This window comes from Argentina anserina, chromosome 3 (genome assembly GCF_933775445.1).
Source record: "Argentina anserina chromosome 3, drPotAnse1.1, whole genome shotgun sequence".
Lineage (NCBI taxonomy): Eukaryota > Viridiplantae > Streptophyta > Magnoliopsida > Rosales > Rosaceae > Argentina > Argentina anserina.
In genome coordinates this window covers 2,896,927-2,918,885 of record NC_065874.1, presented here as the reverse complement: position 1 = coordinate 2,918,885, position 21,959 = coordinate 2,896,927, and the positions used below count along the sequence as shown (strand labels likewise).

Sequence of the window (21,959 nt, the reverse complement as noted above, 5' to 3'; positions counted from 1 at the left end):
GGCCGGAGTGGTGCGATCGGCGGAGGCGATTTTTAGAGAGAGAGAGTCGGGGTCGAGAGGGGAGAGGGAGCTGCGGGGAGAGAGAGAGAGAGAGGGAGAGAGGGAGAGGTTTCTGTTTTAGGAAACCCTAATTCCCTAAAAACTCATTTTATACTATTTTCAAAATCGGAAACTAACTTCTGTCACTAATAACTTTCACATACGACGTCCAATTATAACGCGTGACGTGTCCACGAGTTCGTATTGACGGGCTCTACAACTTCTATGAATGAAGTTTTTGGAAATGAACGACAAAAATTGAAGTCAACTCTCAAGTCACAAAATGTAACGTTTTTTCCAATTTAAATTTCCGAAGACGGTTCCGTTTCGTTTTGACATCGACGAGAAAACGAAAAATGCGATTTATTCAATTCTCAAATTAAATGACTTAAAAAAATTTTTACAACGCAAACCCAAAAAAAATCGGGGTATTACATTTTGTATTCTTGTTTTCGTTTTAGGAATGGGAGATGATTTAACAGCAGATGTAACTCAGAATATTGCGTGCAGCTAGCAGATGTTACATGTTACTGGGATGTGAGAATAAAGATATGTTAGAGGTGTATATGCAGTACTAGGACTCTACGAGGTTAATGTGTTTTGCTTGTCTATAGTAGTACAGATATATAAACTTGAATAAAACGACCTGCGGTAATCAAATGTATAGATTTCCTAGGTTGGAGAAGGTTAATGAAGTACTAAGATTTTGATTTCCTAATTACGTCATTCCTTATTGTAATAGGCTTAGTTGTATCTAAAAAGGAATATTTGAGTAGCGTTCGATATAAAAGCCACACTACGTACGTTTGTAATTCAGATTTCAACTGATCTATTGATAAATAATTCAAGAAATTTCTTCCGTGTTCAATTCGATCGCTTTTGTTCCAATATAAGTACCGAGACGGGGGTTAAAGTAGATCATTATAAGGTTCTAGATTTACCGTCCAGTGAGGAAGGTTCTGAACTCACACAGAGAGAGATTTTAAAGGCATACAGAGCAAAGGCGTTGCTGTTGCATCCAGACAAGAGACCAGACCATCCCTGCGCCAACGCTGAGTTTCAACAGCTCAGGTCATCTTATGAGATACTAATGTTCTAAATATCGGTTATCGGCATCGTATCGGTTTTGTAAAATAAGGATATAACGGGGATATATCGAGATATATCGGATTATATCGGATTTATCGTTTTTGTTAATTTTTAATTTAAATTTAATTTATTTATAAACATATACTTCAAAATATTCAAAATATACCAAATAATATTAACTACTAAGTACTAATTGAACAAAAATAGGTGCACAAAAGATAGATTGAGATATTGATTATGCATTCATCCATTATAAATTTTCTCATCATCAGAATCAAAGTCAAAATCATCTTCTCCATTATCTTCATCCTCATCTTTTGAGATAAAATCATCTTCATAAATCACCTTCTGTTTATTTGCGTTGAAATTCCTCAAAACGACATCGTCTCCTTAAAAAAAATCACCGAAAAAAAGTAACAAGAAAAAAAGTCACCAAAAAATAAAGTCAAACGAAAAAAAATCCACTGATATATCCTGATATATCGCATGTTAACCCGATATTTTGAGTTGACCGATATATTAAGGCGATATGACATTTATCCTATCGGTTTCTAAATATCACCGATATATCGCCGATATATCCCGATATTTAGAACACTGTGAGATACTCAAGGATCCGATATCCCGGGCAGAGTTTGATGCTGCTCTAGAGGTCGACGACACTCTACAGCTCGAGAAGGAGTACAACGAAACGAGTCTTGTTACCATGTTGATTATGTTTACTGTTCTCTCCATTTTGTATGTGACACAGGTGGTAATTTCGATGGCTAAACGCATCATGTATGCAGCGGCGTATTCAGTACATTCGTTGTGTAGCCTTGTTAGGAATGTGTCTTTGGGAACCGCAGGTTTAATAGGAAGGGTATGCCGTTAGCTCACAAGTCGTTTCAAAAATTTTAAATCGGAAAGGAGAACCTGAAAATCTTGTTTTCTGGTTATGATTAGAGTTTACTATAATTCTGATTCGTAACGATGTGTGTAATGTTCAAAATACACGTATTTAATTTGCAGAAACACATTTGCATTCAAAAGTTTAGAACTTCTTATTTTCCTCTTTAAGATATTGTTCCTCTACAAGTAACTTGTACCACTTGCAAGACACACAAGTATACCAAATCCAAACGTTGCAATTTATTTCATCATTTATGTTCTTAATTAACAAACCTATCAACCTACTTCACAACCAACAATTTATGTTCAATCTAATCACCATACAGCTTTCACAAACTAAAATACATACCAACTAAACCAATAAATTTTAAGAGTTGACTAATCATCCATAGTATAAAAGTTAACGCACCACCAATTCTATGAAGTAAATACATGCTTAGATTTAGTGAAGAGAAGACACAAACCTGATTCAAAAGCTTCTCACAGCAATTGGGGCATTTCCAGATAGCAAGCATCGATCATTAATGGCAAAATCAAACTGGTTTTAATCAGTATTACACCCATAACTCTATGAAAAATAAGCTATATTGCATACTGAAATCCGTGTGTAATTACCTTTAAAAATTCGTAGATGTATGTTATTTTATTTACATGGATAACTGTGGATCAATTTCCATTACACACAGATGAATGTGTGTTATATCATGCACTAACAACACTGATCATAATATAAATATAATAAAATAAAAAAATAATTTGATAATCATTAGTCACTGAAATATGTGTGTGGAACTGAGATTACACACGGAAGTCTGTGTGTAATTTTATAGACACTGATTTTAGTGGTTATTGTAAGTATATAATCTCTAATGAGCCCACATTAATTTATCTCACACTGTTAACTGTGTGAATTGATATATGCTACTGATTTATAGCAGTCAGTGTGAGTAAAATCAGTGTGAGAGCTTTTTTTCTAGTAGTGAACACACTCAAATTATTGCTACTTTACATGTCACAATCCCGAAATTTTGAATAATAAAACTCGAAATCGAAGCCATAAAAACTATAAAATAATATTAAATATATTGAAATCATCTTATAGTAATAGTGTATCGAAACTGAGTTCATAGTACGACTCGGTCGACTTGAATAATACATAACCAGTTTATAACTCAAGTATTATAACAAATGAAAATGTAAAATTCTCTTAATCCTCACCACAAATAGAAGAAATAAACTTCGGCAATCTTCAGAGTAAGCCTTCCAACCTGCTAATCTACACATGCAGATCTATCACCTACACCATCGAATAGGTGCACCGGAATTGTGTTTATAATCCCGGTAAGCCATTTGTTACCCCTCATGCAGTACACCGGAAGACAGATTAGAGCTCTAACTGATCGTAACTAACACCGGACCAAAGCTTGGTTCCGATTACTGCCAACAACGTCCGAAGACCAGAAAATGTTTTAACAAGACTCAATGTTAAAACCACGTACAATATAACAATCAACACATGTTTATTGTACTACAACCAATCGACTCTTGTAAAACAATATTAATATAGTCACCACGATATACTCTCATCTGCAAATAAAAATCGTAACATTATATAATATAACAACCCATATATATGTATCGCATTTACCATTTTTGTACACATACACAACCCACAAGATTACATAGATGTCATTGTTTACTCTTGTTAAGAAATTGTACATATGAGTCACCGCTAAGGGTAAACTTATCATAATGAGATTTACTCACCTTATTTCCTGCTTGCAACTTCCACGACACTTAGAGCGATTCCCTCACTCGTTTCGTCGGTCACCTAATAGCATGATAAAGTGCTTAGAAAACGATACGTAAAATCTCAAGTGTCGATTCAGTATGACAAACAATGTTCATGATTTACTGTTCATAAAATTAATATTCATAAAATTACTATTCATACGCCGCCACAGACGACGACACGTGGCGCTCACGCGCCGCCCACAATAGCCGCATGTGGGGCTCACGCGCTGCCCAAACAGGCGCGCGTGACCTCACACACAGTCCCCAAAACCTCGCAATTTCACTTCATATGCCATTGTAGATCGATAGTCTAGCCCCTACCGGCCTCACCTCCTCCCATGCGCTGCCATAGACGGCGGCATGTGCTCCACCACCACCTCCGCCCAAAACTCCTCAAATCAACAAACTTCCAAAATGAAAAATGTAGATAACAAGGAGAGAGACACAACCATACCTTCAGTTCGTCCCAAGCCGGCCGGAAACCGCCGGAATTGCCGCCGTAAGAACTCAGATTGGGGATATAACTTGGGAATTGAATAAATCACATTTTTTGTTGTCTCGTCGATGTCAAACGAAACAAAACCGATTTCGGAAATTTAAATTAAAAATGTTACGTTTCTGCGACTCGAGAGTCGACTTTTATTATGTTGCTCGTCTCCGAAAACTTCCTTCACAGAAGTGGAAGAGCTCGTCGACAAGCATTCGTGGACATGTCACGCACCTTAATCAGACGTCGTATGTGGAAGTTATTATCGACGGAAGTTGGTTTCCGATTTTGGAAATTGGATAAAAGGAGATTTTTGGAAAAACCTTTCCAAAACAGGAAACTCTCTCTTTCTCACCCGTCGGCTCTCCTCTCACCGGTGATCTTCATCCATTAGCCACTGTGCACGACACCGCCGATGTCGTTGGAACCGCACGGCCATGACGCGTCGATCGTTGGTGACGACGACTCACCCCGGGAGGAGCTCCAGCCACACTTGACGAAGCACAACGTCGGCTCCTTCAAACTCGACGTTGTTGGCGTCGCAGGAGCTCGGGGTCACGACTGTGAGACCTCTCTCCTCCTCTTCGAAACGATTCCACAGGTAGTGAGGCTCGAACCGAGCTGCAGTTGCTCCGATCTACAAATCCCAATTCGGGATATTGCGGCGGCGATTCCGGTGGGTTTCGGCCGGCGTAAGGTGAATTGAAGGTATGGTTGTGATCTCCTCCTCATACTCTTCATCTTTCATGTTGGATGTTTGTGGTTTTGTGGAGTTTTGGGCGGAGGTGGTGCAGTGGCGCGTGTCGCCATCTGTGGTGGCGCGTGGGAGGAGATGAGGGCGATAAGGGCTATGTTATCCAACTAGGACGGCGTAGGAAGTGGAGTTGCAGGTTTGGGAGGGCTGCGTGTGAGGTCATGCGTGGCTACTGTTGGTGGCGCGTAAGCGCCACGCGCGGCTGCAAGAGGAATGAGGACTCTCCGTCACAGCCTTGAGCCCCCGCTTCGTCGGCGCAGTCGATTTCGTCGGAGCTGCTGCTGGGTTCCCTCGGTGGCGACGCGTCACGGCGCGGGGTGGGTCGCTGTTGCAGTGGGTCGAAGCGTCTAGGCCGTGCGACTCCAACGACATCGGCAGTGTCGTGCACGGTGGCCGGAGGACGGAGATCGCCGGTGGAGAAGATCAGAGAGAAACGAGGGTCGGGAGAGAGGAGAGAGAAAGCTCGGGATAATTTGATTTTTTTGGGAAGTTTCCAAAAAAAATCATTTGATAGCCTTCCAAAATCGGAAACCATCTTTCGATGATAATAACTTTCACATCGACATCCGATATTTAGGTGTGCCGCGTCTCCACGAACTCGTATCGACAAGCTCTACAACTTTCGTGAAGAAAGTTTTCAGAGACAAGCGATGGAATAAAAGTTGACTCTCGAGTCACAGAAAACGTAACGTTTTTCAATTAAAAATTTCCGAGATCAGTTTTGTTTCGCCTGACATCGACGAGAAGGCGAAAAAATACGATTTTTACTCAAATTCTAAATTTAATAATCTATAAGAATTATACGAATTTAAACCTGAAAATTCGAGGTATTACGTTACATCAAGCAAGAAAGGGTTCAAATTCATTGCCACTAAATTACAAATATCAGATAAATTACATTTGTGTGCCCTTTGTTGTTGACTTAACTACACAAACTATATATGAAAACCTAAACTACTGTGTATTTAGTCTATACACATGGTTTGACTAGAAGGGAAAGTAGCTTGTGCAAAGGAAGAAAAAGAAAAATATCACACCTTCAATCCTTCACAACTTACATTCGAAATTGAAAAGAACCTGAATTCGAAAACCACTCTGGGTGATCTAAAGGACTGACGCTGCATATATGGAACCACCAGTAGTTGTGTTCCTCTAGGATTCTGATATTTTTGGTGCCTCCATAGTCGAGCTGGTACTGTTCTTTAAGCAACTGGGTACGCTAAAACTTGGCTTGACTTTTCCAAATGACAATGAAGCAACAAATTCAGCTGGGAAGTTGAGTATGGCCTTAGTACCTCGCATTCGAAAAGCAGTTTGATCATATGCCCAGGCAGCTTCTTCGGCCGTGTTAAACGTGCCTAGCCATACACGTGCACCATGTCGCGCCGGGTCACGAATTTCAGCTGCGTATTTACCCCATGGACGACACCTTACGCCCCTATAGTGCTTCTTTCCGATGTTCTTAACTGGTTTGAGGCCATTCGAAGTCGATTGGTGATTTGAGGACTGGTGTTTTTCAGGCAAGGATGAGCGGTTCAGAGCCATGGCTTCGTTTAGAGCATGGCATATGACCATGTCTTGCGAGTCGTTCTCATTCAATGGAAGCTCATTTTGAGATGCTAAAACCATTGCTAGCTGCCTTTCCTCCCAAGATATGTATTGAGATAGATATATGTTGAAGACTCGGAAGGATTTTGTATGAAATTCTAAACTTGTATTTAAACTTGGACCCATTTTAGTCAAAGAATTGTAATACGCACGAGGATTTTGAGAGCAATCAGAGGTCTTTGCTTTCGTCATCAGCCACGACAGATGATAAACGACTTTGCTCTTTCCCCTACAATTATACCTTCCATGTAGGACAGTAGGAGCATGCGTGTTCTTGAGGGACTTTGTTAGTTTTAAAGAGAAATATAGAAATCAATGGGCAACTTGGATGAGCAAGGAGAATATGATACGTTTCTTCCAATATAATTAATTAGCCAAAACAAACCGTCGTATATGGAAGAATGAACTAAGACTTCAACAATTTCAATAGACTACTTGCACGATGATTTTTTTTTCGGTAATGAATGAACTTCATTAAGGGACCAGCCCAAAGAAGAGCCCAAAAGCATATGCAAAGTACAGGAAAAGGAAAAACAAGATTACTAATCAACTAACCCAAGAACAAAACTAGCAACAGAAAGCAATCTTGCACGATGATTTAAGATGGCGTTGGAAGGACCTTTTATACCTCACGTGATTTGAACTTTGATCAATAAGGACTGTATAGATGTTACAAGACTAGGGCCAGTTTGGCCCGAGTTACATTTTGATTGAATTAAAATGCAAAGCAAGAAAGTAAAGAGAGCAAAACAATTTTGGAGGCTATATTGTGTTGATTCTCATTGATTGAAATTAAGAGGTTATAACAAGTTTATATATGATCGATATGACTACATATATAGAATGACATTAAGACCTTTAAGTAAATCCTAATATGTGTAACATCTATTACATTCTTAATAGCTCCCCCCTCCCCCCTAACCATATGCTTGGTAATAAGCAAGATGGTTGGAGAATTCAACAGTAGCCAAAATTACAATATAGAAACCCAAAACAAAACACAATTTCCTTAAAGCATTAGGAGAGCACTTGAGGAGGTCGATATGGTTGCACATTGAAGCATTAAAGCGGCAGAGGTGAAAGTAACAGTGGCAGCATTCATGCTAACTGAAAACTTAAATCTTTAAAACATTTAGATATCTCAGGAAATATTTTAAACTGAAAATTAAAAGCTGCATATGATTGCACACTGCTGTAATCATTCCTCTGCAAAAATTGTGGCTCAAAGATACCTAATAATATTAAACAAGAAAAAACGACCGAACCGAACTGAAAATATAGTCCGGATAACCGAACCGAAGAGATGTAGTTTAGAAAATGAAGAAAACCGAACCAAAACCGGTTTAAACAGTTTGAAAATGGTTTACGTGATCAAACCAACCGATTTAAAACCGAACCGACCGAATTTAATTTAATGATTTAAAAAATAATAAATAATGGGTATTAGTACAAAAAGTAACAAAACATAACATAGAAGGTTGTCTAGCGCAGTTTGTAAAGCGTATGGTTGTTATATTCTAGGTCAGGAGTTTGAATCCCAACATTGATATTTGATGTTTTATTGAAAATATCTATCAAAATAAGAATAAATATAATCTTTACATAGTTATTAATGAGAAGTGTGTGTGATGTAGTGATTTGTGGCATCATCTTTGGGTACGAGTTCGAGTCTCACCTTTTGAAAAATTTAAAAAATTTACATATGAGATGTGAACCGAAATCGAACCAAAACCGAACCGAATTTCGGTTAAACCGATTGTTTTGGTTCAGACTAATTCGATTCGGTGAATGAGTGAGTTTCTAGAAAACCGATCAAAGTGGTTCGATTTCGATTTGGGCTAAAAACTGAATCGAACCGATATATGACCAGCCCTAAATCATATCATAACAGAAGCCCATGTATACCAGCAACATAAAAACGCATCAACCCCTCCGCTTTGCATCTGTAATAACCCTAGATTTTTAAAACAATATGTGAATTGATTTGAATTCTATTAAGTTTTGGAATTTCAAATAAAATGAAACTTATTGTTTACGATGCTTTGAAACGAAAAACGGAAACGTTTTCGGAACGTTTATTAAGAAAAACGTTACGTTTCCGAACGAAATTATCGACTTTTATTCCGTCGCTCAGTTGCGAAAACTTTCTTCACGAAAGTTGTAGAGCTCGTCGATACGAGTTCGTGGATATGTGACGCGTTCGAATCGGACGATGTACGTAAAAGTTATTAACGACGGAAGTTAGTTTCCGATTTTGGGAGGGGGTATATAAGGAATGATTTAGAGCTAGGGTTCCCATAATTGGAAACCCCCTCTTCAGCCCGCCTCCCTCTTCCCTTTCTCTCTCTCTCTCTCTCTCTCTCTCTCCCCGACCTTCACTCTCTCTCCCCGATCTCCGGCCTCCAGCTCCCCGTGGCCTGCACCGCCCCGCCTATCAACGTCGCAAGGACCTAGGCAGTCACCCTCCAGCCTGCCAGCACTTGCTTCGCCCCCGTGAGGACCCCCGACGTCGCCACAGTCGCTGCAAGCCGCAGCGCCGATCCACCTCGCCACCACCGAGCTCGAGACGAGCTTCCCACCATCGATTGAGGTGAGATAGATGCTAGGAATGATTATGTGATTGTTGAGGTGAATTTTTGATGTGTTTGGGATGAGATCGGAGGGAGATAGAGGGGGAGGGTTACCGCCGCCTAGTAGTGGCGCGTGGGGGAGCGTGGAAGGTGTAGGAGAGGGTCTGCCACCGTAGGAAGGAGGAGGAAGAGATGAGGGAGAGTTTTGGGGCGGCGGTGGCGTGATACGCGCCGTGGTTAGCCTCGGCGCGTGGGCCCCACGCGCGGCCCGCCGGAGGTGGCGCGTGTGCCACACGCGCCGCCACGTGCGGCGGTGAGAATAGTTTTGACAAAAGGGTATTTTGGTAATTTACTGTGTACGGTAAATGTAAATGTAATTTTTATTTACTACGGTAAATGTAATTAAATTTTACCTTCGGTAAATGTAATTATAAATTACTTTCGGTAAATGTAAAAAGTAATTTTGTAAAAGGGTAATTTAGTAAATTTTATTTACTGAATTTGTATTTACATTTAAATCGTACATATACGTACAGAAATACGTATTAATATTTATACATACAGAAATACGTATATAATATTTATACGTACAGAAATATGTATTAATATTTATACGTACATGAATACGTATATAATATTTATACGTACAGAAATACGTATTAATATTTATACGTACAGAAATACGTATATAATGTTTATACGTACAGAAAATACGTATATAATGTTTATACGTACAGAAATACGTATTAATTGCATATTTGTACAGTATTCGGGAATAGTAACAGTGAACAGTAACGGTGAACAGTAATTTCGTAAAACCGAAAAATTGCTGAACAGTAACCGATTATTACTGTTTCGGCATTTAAAGGTTTACGAAACGATTCTAAAATTCTTTTCTTATCTTTTCAAGGTGATCGTTAAATCGAGGAAAGGAATTATCATCAGGAATTGTGGAATTACGCTCGAGTCGATAAGGTGAGTAAAATCTCACTGAATTACGAATCTACCCTCGTGGTGATTCAACATTTTTGCGAGTGTGTTTATTTAATGAATTACAACATGTATATAACTTAGTGGACTACGTATATACAGTATAATGGTAATAAATATATATATATATATATAGTTCATTAAATTACATACTGTTATTAATTCATTAAAAATAGTCATTTCGGTGACAGAAAAATTGTGCATGTGTGATTTTAATGGTACGATATGATGTGAGATTATCGTACGTAATTTTCAGGTGTTTATGAAATATGACATGTATAGGATATAGTGGACTATGTATATATTGTATAAATGGTAAATAAATACGAATATATATAGTTTGCTATATAATATACTGTTATGATTTTTATTGTGGATATATCGTGAAAGTTTTAAAACGTACAATATGATGTGTGATTATTGTACATGATTTTATCACGAAGAATGTGAAATATTGTGATTTGTCTTCGGACGTGATGTGTGGTACAATATGATGTGAGATTATTGTACATGTTCGGCAAGTCGGAACCTAGCCTTTGGCCGGGCGAAAGTTACGATACAGTTAGAGCTCTAGTCTGTCTGCCATAGTACTGCATGAAGGTAACGGGTGGTTATCTGCTCATGGGTACTCAGCTTGTTGTGGATGTTGGGTGGCGGGTGGTTACCCAACATCAGCGGTATACTAAGTGAGGGGTAACAGATGTGTACCAGCGCTCATTAGTTACCATTTTGTGAAAGTATTAGAGTAACCAGATGTGTTGCTCATTTCTCATGATTTTCATTATACTGTGTTGATGTGGAGTTGTGTCTTTTATGAGACAAGAGTTATATTAATATTTTACTCATACGAGCTGTAAAGCTTACCGGGTTTGTGTTGCAATCCCGGTGCACCAATATCAATGGTGTAGGGGATACTTCCGCAGGTGCTGAGTAGTAGTGATTGAGTGACGACTCCGAAGACTCGACGTCGTTCGCATCCAGTAGTGGTGAGGCTCTAGCATGGATTGTGTGTGAGATTTGGTGTAATTTTATTTGTGAGGTTGTTGTGAGGATTATACAATTCCATTTGTTATATGTTGAATTATCATTTGGTTTGTAATAATCGGCTTGACTGAGTTATATTTTAAACTCAGATGTGATCCGCTGCGACATTAAAATGATTTCGATTTCATTGAGATTATTTTGTGTTTAACGATTTTAAAATTTTGAGTTTTAAGCTCGAAATTTTAGGGTCGTTATAGCATCAGATTCCATGATAATGAACTAAGATCAATGCAAACGTAAGCAGCCATAAGGTAATTATGCACATAGAGGTCTATTGCACAATCTTTTGAAGCCAAATCGCAATTCACGACAACAACACCATATGCCAGAAAAATTGGAACCAACTTCACCAAATGCATACATCTACTTCCACTAAGTCATATAACCAATCCTATAACCCAATTTGTCGAACCATAACCACCAGTCCAAAAACAAATTATAGAAAACTTATTCGTCAATTTTTTTACAGCAACTTTGATATAAAAGATAAAATGAAAAACTGGTGATTAGAGCACAACAACTCAAACCACATAATGATTACATGATCCAAGTGAGAGAGGTGACTGAATCTGTAATGATAAAACCAATATCTCTGCAATTGGAGCCAAGCATGAAATGAATTCACCATTGAGATAGATACTTGCAACAAAGCACTCAAAGTTCCCAACACTCATTTTAGAGAATAAACATCAAATCACAATCATCTACTACTACAATCAACCATCCAATATACTTATATCACTAGAATTTGTGATTTTACCAGAAGTAGACCTCATTACTCAAGTAGATTGCAAACCCGTTTGTAAACTGAAGATGGAGATATAAACACGCAACAGCCAGATCTAGAAGACAACTAAAGATGAAGAATGATCGTTTTCTAGAGTTCGTCGGTGACAAGATTACCACCAGAGATATTACCACGTGCCGACGAAATCCACAACGTCAGCGGCAAAGTGACTCGAGAAGCAAACTAAGTCCTAGCCAGCGATGGCTCCATAGAGGCATAGAGGTCGGCCACCAACACACAAGCAAAGGGTCAAGTTGACTAAGCAATTTAGCAGAGAAATTGGATAATAGGAGTTAGGGTTTTGAATTTGGGGAAAATTGAAATTGGAATCTAATTGAAAAATGCAGAAGCAAACAATAATAACCTATGGATAAGAACCTTGGCTCTGATGCCATGATAGGATTTAGGGTTTACTGAATTGAAATGCAAAGCAAGAAAATAAAGAGAGGAAAAATACTTTTGAGGCTCATTGTGTTGAATCTCATTGATTGAAATTGAGATGTTACAACAAGTTTATATATGATTGATAGGGCTACATATGTAAAATAGCATTAAGGCCCTTACAAGTAAATCCTAATATGTGTAACATCTCTATTACATTCTTAATACATTTGCAGCTTCTGTTAACAACTGTTTTTAAAAATTTCATTTGACAACTTTCATAATTTACTTAAAAGTTACATTAAAATTTTAGAACTTAAAAACAAACTGATTCACCGGATATTTTTACCAACTTAAATTAAGAAATGAGCCCATAATTTAACAAAACAACGGGGCCAAACTGGACCCAAGTATCACTTTCAGAATAATCTGCAGCGTGCCACTATAAATGTGTCTGCTTATCGAAAGAAGATGTTAAGAGAAAGTATATATGTCGTTAACATGCTAATGAGATCAAAATCCAGAGTCCAGAACTGACCTGATTGTATGTAAATGACTAGCTAGTATACAAAAGTTTATATGAATAGAAAGTTAGACATAATCTTGTCCATGCTGCACCACATGTCCACATGACATCCTCACAAGCATTGGGATGAACACGGCAGCTTGATCGCCACTCATTAAAAAACAATGTAACTAGAAGAGAAGATTTGCTTCCCTCTGATAATATTTTCATGGCTTTTCACTCCACTTCATTGGTATGCTCTGCATATGCAAACATACGAAAGATAAGCATGTAAGAAAACTTAAGGAAAAGAAAGCGGCCTTTGTAGATTATGAAATATGACACATAACACAGGTGTTTATCTAATCTTAATCATGTAAACTATGTACCTTTCGATGTAAGCTTCATATCCTCATCAAAACATTTATAAAAATTGAAAGTCGACAACATCTCTTAGACTTTCTTCTAGTGACAGCTACAAGTGTCACTCTAGCTATCACAGTAATAAGTAAAGTTAAATCTAGTTATATACAATATTATATACCATGTCAAATGCAGTGTAAAAGCACAAAGACTGAGCGAGAATGAAACTGCCTGAGCTTTAATTGGGTTTGTCTGTTGTGCAGCAGGATATAGTATACACACACTTGTGTGTGGTGAATGAATGGTTTGATAAAATGCACAGTGGGTGTGGGGAGGATTGTTTGTGGATGAAAGTGCTGCTGCATACCATGCAACAGCGTATAACAGAATTCTCCGCTTTAATTTACCTTGAAAATTATCGCAACTCTGGCTATTAGTATTCCACTGAAGTTGTGCTGGAAGAGTTTGCTGGTTTTGATCTTGCTCCCTCATCGCTTGTCTTGGCACTTGAATGGGGTTATGGTGCTCATAAGGTGAAAATCTTTGACTCGTATTTCTCCTATGGCCAGTGAGAATGGGGCCAACTTGGGGCCCCGATGCTCCAATAGTATGAGGTTCATATACTACAAGTCCATTACAGGTTCTTGGACAATCTATCAGTATTCCTCCAGTTCCTCTCCCCTGTCCTTGCACTTCTATAGGCCTATAATCATGGACATTACCCCCATGAAATGGCTGATGAAAGAAGTTGAATGAATCCATGCCAATTCTTCTTTGGTCTTGAAAGCCTCTCACTTGGGACATAGGCATCGCATAAGTGGAAGCTACAGAAACACAATCTGCTAGAGCCTTGCTGCTTTCAGTGTCTTGCCCTTGTAGTAGAGAAGTGAAACTAGAGGTACACCCATGATCTAACCCTAGAGTTTGATTAGTATATCCATAATTCAAAGCCCTTCCAGAAAGGGGTACAACTGCTGCTCCTCCTTCTACGTCGCCTTTGGTATTTCCTTGGTCTACAACCCCCGTTGATTCCGATTCCGGCCGGTTGGTGTTCAGTTGGCTTCTGAGATATTCACACTCCGCCTCTAGAGCCTTGTACCTGCCCAAAGGGCCAGCAACGGGGTCCTGCTTCCACATATAGGCTTCCCATATGAAAGACCGAACAGCCTGAGCCCTGTGATTTTGGTACCCTAGTTGCTTAAGAAATTTTGACATGTTGCTCACGCCGAAAAGTTTGTGCACGGCTTTAAATTCTTCTTCCTTATCCGCCGTGAAGTAAGGGGCCATCACACAGTCTTCTTCGCATCTTTTTCTCTGGTGCCGACACGCAGCGCAGGCATGGCGTCCCCCGCTAAGTTCCCCTGTATTACTGTTGCCAATCGACATTAGGGTTTTCGAGCAGTTTTGTAATAACTATTAATAAACAGGGAAAGAAAAAAATGGAACTGGAAGCTGTCGGGGCAACCGAACTACTGCGTGCTTGTAGAGAAACACGCGGCGATCGATGAAGCGAGTATATAGGGGGACGATGAAGACGGAGGAGAAGAAGGTGTTGTAGTGAAAGAATGATCGAGTTATTGAAGGCTGCAGAGGTTAAATTAGGTCACGAATATATTTAGAATGCTTTATACGTCTTACTTTAAGAAACAAAATCTAATTAATAAACAGTAATTTCTACTCTTATAACCAGAATCTATTTTGTCAATTAAAATAGATGTGAAATTACGATCTAACCCTCACATTATAGACTATATTAAAATAAATTTTAATAAATAAAAGATAATATAGTAATAAATAAAATAGTGTAAAAACTAATTATCATTTTTTCCCTTAAAATCTCTCTTAACTTCTTACTCCCACCTTTTTCTCTAACACTCACGTATCACACACAACACAACGTGTGTGTTTTTTGTTTCTAATTATAACTGATCAATTTTAATATGATATCATCGTGTCAATCATGATCTCCAGTAATCAGGGTAGATATCAACTAAGTCGATAATCGTTGACCGACAAACGTATTGATTCCTGATCGATCAGGATAACTTCTACAAGTAAAATTCTCCAATCCTCTTGCACTAGGGCAAAAAACATGGTATTTAACGGTGATTTATATCTATACATAAGAGAATTCATGACAACCTGAGGCAAATTTGGGTGGTGGACAATTAAAATCCCTCGATCGATTCTCTTTTTGGTAGAAAACTGCAACATAACCTAATTCAAAAATCTCGATACATCTGTATGTACGATCAACCTCAATAAAAAAAACCATTTCAACTATTATACGTGAAATTACTAAGAGCAAGTTCACCAGTGAGAAAAATGAAGACCTATGTTGATGCACAGAGTGACACTTCCTTATTACTTAATAACGCCAAAATACTTTGGAAACGACATCATAACTATAACACACGACAAATATCTAATGGTTATTTTAGGCCTCATCATTTAGCCCGCGGATCCAAAAAGCCCGCAGAGGCCCGCAACCCAACGGGCTTTTACCCGGTCCGGCCCGTGAGAAAGCCCGTCAAAGTCCGCTTCCATGGGTAGAGGGCCGGGCTTAAATTAGAGGTGTGAAACCCGACCCGGCCCGTGGGACCGGCCTGCCAAAAGCCCGCAAGGCCTGGCCCGTAAAAGCCCGCCAAATAATAAAATATTATACATACATATTTTATTAGGTTTAGAATAAAACTATTGCATTATGAAGCAACTATATTAAAGAAACTTCTCGGGATCGATCGACACCAGTCGATATAATCGGTATATATATTTAGTGACCCTGTAAAAATTTCATCCAATTCAGAACTCGTTTGACCGTCGGAATTTCCGGTAAACCGAAAACAACACTAATATGTCATAAGGGAAGACCAATTACCAAAATGCGAACACCAAAAGTCATTTGCATATCTGAAATCACGTAATTTTTGTCACCGATTATGTGCGGTCGCACCAAGGAAACCCATTTGGCAAAGTCCCGGTCAATGAGGATTTTAATATGTCAAAACGCATTTTTCTTTGTTGACCGTAGGTACGGACGGTCAAACAATATCCAAAATGGACGAAACTTTTACAGGTTTTCTAAATATATATACCGGTCACATCTACTGCTGTCAATCGACCATATTTCGAACTAGAGTTATTGATCGCCGAAGCGTCTACTAATGTATCATAACCTTTATATTAGGTTTATATTAAAACTATCGCATTATGAAGCGACTATATGAAAGAAACTTGTCGGGATCGATCGACAGCAGCCGATCTGATTGGTATATTATCAAGATGCTAATGCGGAAATTTGTTTACATATTTGAAATCACCTAATTTTTGTCACCGATTGTGCGTGGTCGCAACGAGAAAACCATTTGGCAAAGCCCCGGTCAATGAAGTGTTATTATGTGAAAACGCCTTTTTTTTTGTTGACCGAAAATTCCAACGGTTAAACGTGGTCCGAATTGGATGAAATTTTTACACGGTCTCTAAATATATATATCGATCACATTTATTGGTGTCGATCGACAAGATTTCGAAACTAGATTTTATTTGTGACTTTTGTTTTAGAATGTTTTCTAATAATTATTTTATTTTTTCGAACCCTTAAATTAGAGTATTATATTATTTTTATAATACAAGCCCTTAAGGCCCGGCCCGTAAAACCCCGCAAGGCCCGGCCCGCAAAAGCCCGTCTTATGTGGGCGGGCTTGGATCTTCGTATTTTTGAAAATACTCGCCCAACCTGGCCCACCACTTATTTAAATTTATTAAGACTCGGCCCAAGCCCGTCACTCATGGGCCCGGCCTGTTGACGAGCCCTAGGTTATTTGATATGAAAGTCGAATGTAATTTTTAACGAAAGCCCTGTAAACTTCAATCATTGCTACAATATCCTATCTTTCTTAAAGAAAAAAGTTATCAAGATCGTACGTATTCATCAAAAGTAAGCATTCGATTTAGTAACAATAACTATGCCAATTTTATTACAAAGAGAAGTCACAGACCCTTGCATATGATATCATATGGATTGAGCGACCCACTTATTATTATTATTATTATTATTATTATTATTATTATTATTATTATTATTATTATTAAAGGGGTTTGGAACCCAGCCAAGATTGGAGACTCAGTCCCACATCTGGTTCCATTTATTAAAAAAAAATACATAACAAGGCGGATTAGACCAAAACCTTTCCGAGAGAAAAAACATAAAGAAAACATAATGTAGATCATCCTATTATGAAAACCGATAATTTGAGAATCTTAAATAATCAACTTGTAAGAACTTAATGAGCACACTAGGGGGACTATCATACAATGCAAAAGTGTCATTGGTGAGGACTAAATTAGTCATTTTGTCAGCTACCGCATTTCATTATCTAAAAATATGACTACAGCGAACGGACATTAAACAGACTTTAGATAGGTAGTTGTGCCAACGGACACTCAAGTTCCATGGAAGAGAGAAAGACCTAGAAGAAAAACAAGTCACTACACTTACAAAATCACTTTACAACCATAAGTATAACCAACCTCTAGCAATAACAACTTCAATTGCCAAAATTACAGCATAAAACGTAGAATAAAATGAAGAATTTAATCCAAGCGACTAACAAAACAGCATAAAAACCGCCTGAAGAATCACGAAAAACACCCCACGTTGTTGCTCGATCTTTTTCATCGCAAAAGGCAAAAACATAAAACATATTTTTAACCAAGGTTCTAAAAACGCTAGGTGCTAGTCAGGCGGATTGCCGGGGACTACCGCTTAGGGGCCGAGGCGGTTTGCATTTTTTAATTATTTTTATTTTCTTTATGGCATATAAAAATTAAAATAACATTATAAACAAGTAATTTTATGGTTATAAATAAGATAAATACTCGAACATATATATGAAATCAAATGTTTAATACTTCAACAACACTGAGTTTGTTTTAGAAAAAAAAAGTAAATACAATTACGCAATGCACACGGTCATATATATATATATATATAGTTAGCAAATGGATTCAAGCAAACTCATACACAAAAGGATTCAAAGTAAGGCAACTAATATTGCAACGGAACCGGCACTCCTATAAACTAGTTAAGCGCGCAACGACAACAAGTGTCACGACCCCGAATTTTGAATGATAAAAATTCGAATTCGAAGCCATGAAAACTCAAAAACAATCTCAAATATACTGAAATCATCTTATCATAACAGTGTATCGAAACTGAGTCCACATCATGACTCAGTCAACTCGAATAATACACAATCAATGGAAATGTAAAATTCACTCCATCCTCACCACTAACAGTAGAAAAAAATCTTCGACGTCTTCAGAGTAGTCCGTTAATTCTGCTAATCCGCATCTGAAGAACTATCCCCTACACCATCGAATAGGTGCACCGAGATTGTAAACACAAACACGGTAGCTTTGCAACTTGTATGAGTAAAACAACAATACAACTCGTGTATAAATACAAAATAAACATACTGAAAACATATAATTATAAATGTACTCATAATCATTGGACGGCCCATCTGGTTGTCCAATAATATCTGAAAATATAAGTGCTCATGAGAAATAGGACAACCCCTCTGTTTACCCAAATACATTTATAATACGGGTACTCATGAGCGCTGGTACACCTCTGTTACCCCTCATGAAGTACGCCGTCAGACATTAGGCAACCTCTCGCTACCCAATATCCAAAAGTAAAATACTGAAAACATTTAATTATAAATGTACTAATTAGTCATTGGACGGCCCATCTGGTTGTTTAATAATATCTGAAAATATAAGTGCTCATGAGAAATCAGGCAACCCATCTGTTTACCCAATTCCATTTATAATACGGGTACTCATCCGTTACCCCTCATGCAGTACACTGCCGGGCATTGGGCAACCCATCTGTCACCCAAAAATCCCAAAAATATGGGTACTCATAAGCTGGTAACTCATCTATTATCCCTCATGCAGTACACCGGCAGACAGACTAAAGCTTTAACTGTAACGACCCCAAAATTTCGAGCATAAAAACTCAAAATTTAAAAGTCGTTAAACACCAAAACAATCTCAATAAATCGAAATCATTTAAAATTCCACAGCGGATCATCTCTGAGTTTAAAATATAGCTCAGTCAAACCGATTATTACAAACCAAATTATAATTCGACATTATAACAAATGGAAATGTATAATCCTCACAAGAAAGTCGCACAAAATCTTCACACAAGCTGGAACTAAATATCTTCAAGTCCTCTGAGCGGTCCGTCAATTCCCGCTAATCCACACCTGCGGAGTATCCACTACACCATCGAATTGGTGCACCGGGATTGTAAACACAAACCCGGTAAGCTTTACATCTCGTATGAGTAAAAACAACAATAAAACTCGCATATCAATATATATGAAAATCCACAAAAACATCAAATATAAATGCACTCATGAGTCGATGGACGGCCCGTCTGGTTGTCCAAAATATGAAAACGAAAGTGCTCATGAGAAATTGGGCAACCCTTCTGGTTACCCAGATGCATTTATAATACGGGTACTAATGAACGCTGGTACACATCTGTTACCCCTCACGTAGTACACCGCCGATATTGGGCAACCTCCTGCTACCCAACATCCAAAAATATGAGTACTCATGAGCCGATAACCACCTGTTACCTCACATGCAGTACTCCGGCAGACAGACTAGAGCTCTAACTGTATCGTAACTTTCGTCGGCCAAAGGCTAGGTTCCGACTTACCAAACACGTACAATAATCTCAAATCATATTGTACAAAAATCAAGTCCGAAGACAAATCAACATTTTAACAATCTCCATGTTAAAATCACGTACAATAATCTCACATCATATTGTACAAAAATCAAGTCCGAAGACAAATCAACATTTTAACACTCTCCATGTTAAAATCACGTACAATAATCTCACATCATATTGTACAAAAATCAAGTCCGAAGACAAATCAACATTTTAACAATCTCCATGTTAAAATCACGTACAATAATCTCACATCATATTGTACAAATCAAAATCACATGCTCGATATACAATCTCGTCATCAAAATGACATCATCACGATAAAATCATAACAGTATATTATATAGCAAACTATATATATGTACATATTTACCATTTATACAATATATATACATAATCCGCTATATCATATACATGTCATATTTCATAAACACGTCCGAAGACAAAACGTTTTAACAAACACCATGTTAAAACCACGTACAATAATCATCACCTCATATTGTACAAATTAAATCACATGCTCAATATTTAATTCTCGTCATCGAAATGACCAATTCTAATGAATTCATAACAGTATATAATATAGCAAACTATATATATATGTACTTATTACCATTTATATAATATATATGTAATCCACTATAACGTATACATGTCGTAATTCAATATTAAAAACTCTTGCAACATCTTGAATCTCCACAAGAGTAGATTCGTAAATATGTGAGATTTTACTCACCTTCCTTCCTGCGTGCAACTTCCACGACACTGAAAGTAATTTCTTCACTTGTTTCGTCAATCACCTAATAGCATGATAAATGCTTAGAAAATGATACTTAAAATACAAGGTGACGATTCCAGTACAACTAAATGTTGTTCATAAAACATTGTTTATGATTTACTAATAACAGTTTTTTTACTAAAAAACTGTTCAAAGTTACTGTTTTTACCAAAACACTGTTCACATTTACTATTGCAGAACACTATTCATATTACTATTCATGTGTCATCACTGTTCACCGACCGCCACCAATCATCACCAAATTTCACCACCACAACCTAAACAACATTTCTAACAACTTTCTAGTTGACACCAAGGTCTAAATCCAAGCCTAAACAGTCCAAATGACGAAGAACATAAATTCGGCACTATTCACAGACCCTAGAAATTGAAATTCTTGATTCGGGTACTTACACTTCGATTTGGCTCTATTCCTTTTGTGGGAATGTTGCTGGGACTGAGACAAGCAAAACCCCCCCCCCAAGAATCTCGAGCTATGGTGGCCGGAGGAGGCGGCGCCGACACAGCAGAAACTTCCGGCAGTTGCTGCACTGTGTGTGGTTGTCGCCGGAGTGCAAGGCGTAGCCCAAACGATGGAGATCGTTGAGCCCGTCAGTTTGATAGATGGCATCACACGAGGCGACGTCAGATGGTGGAGAAATCGGCCGGAGAAGATTTTTGGGTCGGGTGAACAGTACCCGAGCTCGGGTGAACAGTAACCGAGCTGATTTTGGAAAAAAAAACTGATTTTCTGATTTCTAATCTCCTCTCTTTCCTTTTATACTATTTCAAAAATCGGAAACCAAACTTCTGTTACTAACAACTTCTACATACGACATCCGATTAAAGCGTGTTGCGCGTCTACGAATTCGTATTGACGAATTCTACGACTTTCGTGAAGGAAGTTTCCTGAAAAGAGTGACGGATTAAAAGTCGACTCTTGGGTCAAATGAACTTAATCAAATAACACACATTTGGCTCTTGAAACCAATTTCTACTTCGAACAACGACAAAATAAAAGGCGTAAAATGTGAATTTAATCAAATTACCATTCCCTTAGTTTCTGATAAATTAAAAGAAATGGTATTGAAAATTTGGGTTATTACATTAACTGAATCGTAACTG

The 21,959-nt window shown here is 38.1% G+C and overlaps 1 protein-coding gene across 1 annotated transcript; it reads right to left on the bottom strand.

The window, feature by feature from the left end:
• Positions 1–5,897: 5,897 nt before the first annotated feature.
• LOC126788160 (pathogenesis-related genes transcriptional activator PTI5-like) lies at positions 5,898–6,729 on the bottom strand. The gene has a single exon (XM_050514124.1). The coding sequence runs from the start codon at positions 6,681–6,683 to the stop codon at positions 6,207–6,209; it is 477 nt and encodes a 158-aa protein (XP_050370081.1). The 5' UTR covers positions 6,684–6,729; the 3' UTR covers positions 5,898–6,206.
• Positions 6,730–21,959: the final 15,230 nt, after the last annotated feature.

Bases quoted from the DNA above. Each gene is read 5' to 3' on its own strand.
- LOC126788160 (XM_050514124.1), bottom strand. From the start codon at position 6,683: ATGGTTTTAGCATCTCAAAATGAGCTTCCATTGAATGAGAACGACTCG.